The 6,165-nt window shown below is 53.3% G+C and overlaps 1 protein-coding gene across 1 annotated transcript; it reads right to left on the reverse strand.

The window, feature by feature from the left end:
* Positions 1 to 4,732: 4,732 nt before the first annotated feature.
* On the reverse strand, positions 4,733 to 5,641 carry LOC147663743 (uncharacterized). The gene has a single exon (XM_086950234.1). It carries the CDS (start codon positions 5,639 to 5,641, stop codon positions 4,733 to 4,735), a length of 909 nt encoding a protein of 302 aa, XP_086806360.1.
* Between the last annotated feature and the right edge of the window lie 524 nt (positions 5,642 to 6,165).

The raw sequence follows: 6,165 nt of genomic DNA on the forward strand, positions 1-6,165 counted from the left end.
AGGCATCCTTAGCGTTGTGGGGGCTGTTGTGGAGATTAAGCAAGCTATTGCCCAGAGTTGCAGAGTGGCACTCCATGATTAGGATAGGCACAGAGGCGAGAATTATCAGGTCCGTGGAATTTTGAGCTCAAGACCTGTCGAGGCGGGGAATTGAACCCTGGTCCCGGGCTAGACCTCTGCATCAGGGTCTGCCGCTCTAACCATTGAGTTATACTTACTGTCCACCTTGTAGAAAGCCTTAAGCATAATTAGTTTTCCTCTCACCTCTGAGGCCTGCCCTTTTCCCTGCAGTGTTCTGTGCACTTTAGCATTCTCTAGATTCCAGGCCATAGAAATTGTATTCCACGAGCACCCATATACAATAATATTTTTTTCAAATCTTGTACAGTGATATGACCACCGAAGACCCGGATTTTATATTAAAAACAGAGATTGGGACTATACCATTTCCAACTGAAAGGCAATATTTCTCTCCATGTAATCCCATACCAGGCGTTTTTCACGTAGTTTGGTGCTTACTTTCCCTCCATGTTAAAGAGCAGTAGATATTTCAGCACCCAGTTCTACATAGGTAAATCACATATAAGGTCCCAAAGGCGAGAATATTGCATTACAAATGCTTGTTTAAATTGTTCTAACTGCAGCCGCGGCGGGTTTTTGCTCAGATAGGGACCCTGACAAAAGCACATTTTGAGCCCCTTCTGATGCCCTCCCGCTCTTGCCCCCTCCCCCTCCAAGGTTTACATTTCCACCTGTTCTAAGCGCTGTATGTATTGTAGCAGGGGGTTGTATTCTGTATCACTGAGTGACCCTGGGTGGGAGTAGTAGTACTGTCCTTATTCCGGCGGCGGCGCAAAAAGGAGGAGATACATACGCTTAAGGCATCACGACACCGGCGGCGGTACAACCTCATGTTAACATTATCTAAAATTAGAGCGGTAATTAAGGGTCCAGGCAGTTGATCTTGCCACACGTCTGCAGCAGACCGCATGACACTGCCACCAGATTTGCTTCCTCCTCTGGGAGCTTGTGGCTGTGTTGGAAAGATATCACCTGGGCTCCCTAGTCATACTCAGGTGAAAGGATGCCTAATTGCCTTCCACTCAGCGCGACACATGCTGTGCCGTGCCACTGTGCATAGGGCTGGTGGGGTATTCGTACATTTGTGACGTTTCAGTACTTAAGATACCTATATTTTTTCTATAACATTGGAATCCATTTTGTATCTATGTGTTTTTTAAATATTTTCAACAACTAGTAAGGAAATTGTGTGAGCATTTAAAATCTGTGCTATCACGTAGCTGGTGTTCTAATTTACCATAAATATTTGAGGCTTCACTTTATGTTCAAACCAGTTGTTTCACGTGACTCAGGGTGCTGGCTTTCATTCTCATGTTCATGTATGCATGCCATGGGATAAGGCTAGACCTATTGTTATTATAATTTTGTGGACTGTTGGAGGGGGCGATGAGGAAGAGCCACTGATTATTTCTCTGTGGGGGGTTGTGGGGGTCCGGTGCCCCTGTCATGGCCCTGCACTGCAGCTGTCTGTGCGCCCAGTCCCTCACGACGTCGTGTCACAATGCCCTCCTCCTCCTAAATTGTATCGTTCTGAGACTAATTCGGAAGGGTAGGAGCAGCCGCAGGTACTGGTCATCTAATGACTTTTCTGGACGTATTATTAAAACACCTTCCTGAGCTCCGCCCCAGCCGGACCCCCACTTCCGGGGCCTCCACCTACGCTCCCTGCACAGGGCCACCATGAGCCTAGAGCCGGCCCTGGGCTGCTTATCTGTGGCAGGAACCGTTCGGTTCACACTAAGTGAAACTGAAAGTCTGAGAGCCAGCAAGGGCAACCGGCCCGGCTGGACGACGTTGTTCCAGTTGCATTGGAGTTGATTAGTATAGTAGGCGGTGCCAGTGAGTACTACTAGTGGCCAGTAATAGCACCAGGTGAGGCAGGGCCTGGCAGGCCCAATCATCAGTTAACTTAAAATAAAGCTGCTAAGGCAGTGGCAGTGCACTGCAGTCAGTGTGTGATGCTGATGCATTTGACTCACTGATATGTTGATGGCGTGCGTGTGGCATCTGCAGTAGTGGGCGACCGCGGCCCACCCTTAATTTTATGTTGTCGGTCCGGGCTGGATTTTGGTTCTACATTCAAATCTGCGGGGTTGGGGCTGTGCGCAGGAGCAGGGAGCGTGCGCAGATTTTTTCATATTAATTGTGTGCACATTTGCTGCATTGCCACGCCCCAGCATACCCGCGCCCGTGCAACCGCACCCCACCACACACCGAGTCTTTGTGAGTGGTTCAGCGCGTCTGGCATTCAGTGGTTCAAGTGCTGAACCATTTGGTTCTTCACACTAAGTGAACGTCTCAGTAGCAGGCGGCAAGCAAACGCAACCGACCCGGGCGGACGACGTTGTTGCGGTTCCATTATTTCATTTGTTTGAAGTTGAGGAGTAGGAGCGCCCCCGATTCTGCCAGTGAGATGGACACTGAGTACTAGTTTATACTCTCTGGCCACCACCAGTAACAGCACCAGGTAAAGGCAGACCCTGGCTGGCAGGGCAGACCCAATCAGTTAACTTAAAACTAAGCTGCGCTGTGCATGCAGCAACCTTAGTCCCCTCATGGCAACAGGACCCCCCGCCCCACACATGGATAACCTATAAACATTAATAATACACAGGACACCGTGTTTGGTTGGAAAGAAAATGCTGCAGGATTTATTACATACAACATATGTAATCATGATGGGTTATCTTACGGGTAATCCAAGGGCAGGCCGCATTCTCGCCACCTGCCCGCCTGATGAGCCGGGCAGCACAATGTGGAACCACCTGTGTGCTGCCCCATATGTTAATTAACTATGCTCACGCCCCGAGGGGCGGAGCGCAACTAGGCAACCCCCGGTTGTACAGGCCCACAACCGCCCGAAGGACTACTGAGGTGCCGACACGTGTACCCGGACCTCCCATGAAGTCTAGGTGTTAGGCTCTGGCACCCCTATGTGCCTGCTGAGGTACACCGCTGCACCTCTCTGCTTCCGGATCACCCTGTAACTCCGCCTGCAACGAAAAATGACAATATTATAAAGTTCAAACCACCCCACCCCCAGTTGGCGCACGGGTAAGAGGTAGGGAGGGGAAGTGCGTCCAAGCTGATAGCCTGTCCGTGGCGAGGGGCGGCAAAGAGGCCTGAACATGGTGAGGGGGACTTAAGTACCCCTCGCCCGGCCTGCCGCCCCCCGAAGCACGTCACTGGGCCCACCCCATTCCCTGCTGGACCCCTCCTGCCCGAGGGAGGAGGGAGTACCTGCATGCAAGGGGGCGGGGGGGGAGCCCCCCGGCGACTAAGGAGCCGCCCTCTTGATGGCCACCGGGTGGCCTCGGGCAGCTGCATAGTCCCCTCATGGCAACAGGACCCCCCGCCCCACACATGGATAACCTATAAACATTAATAATACACAGGACACCGTGTTTGGTTGGAAAGAAAATGCTGCAGGATTTATTACATACAACATATGTAATCATGATGGGTTATCTTACGGGTAATCCAAGGGCAGGCCGCATTCTCGCCACCTGCCCGCCTGATGAGCCGGGCAGCACAATGTGGAACCACCTGTGTGCTGCCCCATATGTTAATTAACTATGCTCACGCCCCGAGGGGCGGAGCGCAACTAGGCAACCCCCGGTTGTACAGGCCCACAACCGCCCGAAGGACTACTGAGGTGCCGACACGTGTACCCGGACCTCCCATGAAGTCTAGGTGTTAGGCTCTGGCACCCCTATGTGCCTGCTGAGGTACACCGCTGCACCTCTCTGCTTCCGGATCACCCTGTAACTCCGCCACAGCCCGACCGGTGGCTACCGCCGCCGCCCGGGCCCCCCCATCCCCTATGCTCCTTCCTACCTGCAGCCTCTCTCCTGCAAAGCATCATACAAATCTAGGAGAAAAAGGTCCAAACCCACTGGATTGAGATGCACGCCATCTAACTCAAAGTAACCTTTTATCTTATCCTGAATCATCTCATGGCGGATGAAACCAATTCCCCTCTGCGAAGTGAATTTGCGCATGTCACGGTTTACCCTCCTCCTAGACCTTTCTATGGCTTCGCATGACCTTGTGCCCTGCCAGACCCTGCGTGGGAGCAATTCGGACCACCAAACCTCACAGCTCCCCAACATTCTGCAAACCTCCACCAGGTCCGCCTTCATTTTATGCAGCAACGCTGACCTTCCCATGTTGGTTATGTCGTTGCCCCCCAGGTGAATGACCAAGTGATGCGGCGGAGCGCCCCCTGTAGCCAGGGAGTGTCTGAGTCTGGACAAGAGGCCACTCCAGCGCATGCCCGGGAAACCTAACCATACACACTCCGTGTTGGAGAAACCCCGCATCCAGTTCCTGGTGGCAGCCCATCGACCTAACCTGGAGACAGTTGAATGGCCCAGAACCCAAACTCTCGAACCTGTGCACAAAAGACCCCAATCAGTTTTTTGCTCTTTTATTGCACGCTTAAAACAGCAAATAAAACGGTACATCAAAGCAACATGCCTATTGTTCCAATAAACTGTAAGGCCTTTGTGCAACATAGCAAAGAGAAAAGGTACACACACAAAACATGCATATTGTTCCAATAACTGTAAGGTCCTTGTACTACACAGCAACGAGAAAAGGTACATCAACAAAACATGCATATTGTCCCAATAACTGTAAGGGCCTTGTGCTACGGGCGGACATAGCGCTTGTAACAAAGCGACTCCCAGCGCCCCACCCTCTTAATGCCTTCTGCCGGCATACCTGCCCGAGAGGCGGAGGTGGCCGCCCCAATACGAAAGGAGTGGCTGGAGAAACGCTTCCCCTCGCCAGTCAGGCCCGCTCGGGCTAGGCAGGCCAGCATTATTCTATCCATCTGGTACCTGGTGAGGGGTGAAAGATCCTCGTGCACAAGGAGGTAGCCCGCCACAGCTGGCCGCAGGGCGAGGTAGTTTCGGACTGCCGCCACGGGGCAGCCGGTTTGCTCCTTAATGGGAGTCAGTACAATGCGAACCCCCTTTCCGGTTTGGTCTGTCTTGGACTTCCTGAGGGTGACCGTCATGTCTGAGTCCAAAGCAACATCCCCCAGGCAGAGGGCATCGCCAGAAGAATCGGTCTTGGAGCGTGCCACCAGCTCGCTGCTCCTAAAGGCCCCGAAAAAAGCGAGGCAGAAAGCTGCCGTGAACAGGGTGGCCTCAAAGTGCGAGCGGGCTACTGAATGCAACACCCGCAGCATGTCCTGCAGGGTGCGGAAGTCGATGGGCGCTCTGTTGTCCGGAGCCCTGGGCTCATCCCGTGACCAGCCCTTCAGTGCTGCCCTGATGGCAAAAGCCTGGGTGGGATCCGTGAACCCTCGTAATTTGGCGTCGTGGCCGATGGCCGCCAGATGTCCGCAGACCCAAGAGTGGGACTTTCCTATTTTTCTGGCCCAGACAATGAAAGCTCTAACTCTGTCCTCCAGGGGGAGCTCCCCCAAGCCCAAATCATCCACTATCCTGTGGAACGTGGCAAGGTGATTTCCATAGCGTTTCCTGGTGCTTGGTGCCAGGGCCCTCTCCCCCATGGCTCTTAGTTCCTGCTCCACTCCAAGATGCGCCATAGCTCCGGCGGGAAAGGGGTCATCTCCTCTCTCGCCTGTGGGCAGGCCGCCCGGAAACGTTCCCACTGAAAACGAGAAAGTGCATCCGCTGCAATGTTAATGACCCCAGGGATGTGCCGCGCCCTAAATTCCAGGTTGCAGCGCAAGCTACTTCTAACTAGGTCCCTCAAGAGGCAGAGGACCAGAGGACAACTGGCCGTCTGACCGTTAATCGCCTGGACCACCGCTAGGTTGTCCGACCAGAAAAGGACCTTCCGATCCGACAGGGGGCCGGGCCAGAGATGGAGGGCAATGATGATGGGAAAAAGTTCTAAAACAGTTATGTTAGCAGTGATACCTCGCCTGCGCCATGCATTAGGCCACTCCTGCGCACACCACTGCTCGCCCAGAATAGCTCCAAAGCCCTCCCTCCCGAGGCGTCGGTGAACATGCTGAGTTCTGGACTGTCCGCCCAAGGAGCCCTCCAAATGACAATGCCATTGAAGTTGTCCAAGAACTCCGCCCATACTTCCAAATCCTGCTTC

Source organism: Lissotriton vulgaris, unplaced genomic scaffold (assembly GCF_964263255.1).
Source record: "Lissotriton vulgaris unplaced genomic scaffold, aLisVul1.2 SCAFFOLD_4863, whole genome shotgun sequence".
Lineage (NCBI taxonomy): Eukaryota > Metazoa > Chordata > Amphibia > Caudata > Salamandridae > Lissotriton > Lissotriton vulgaris.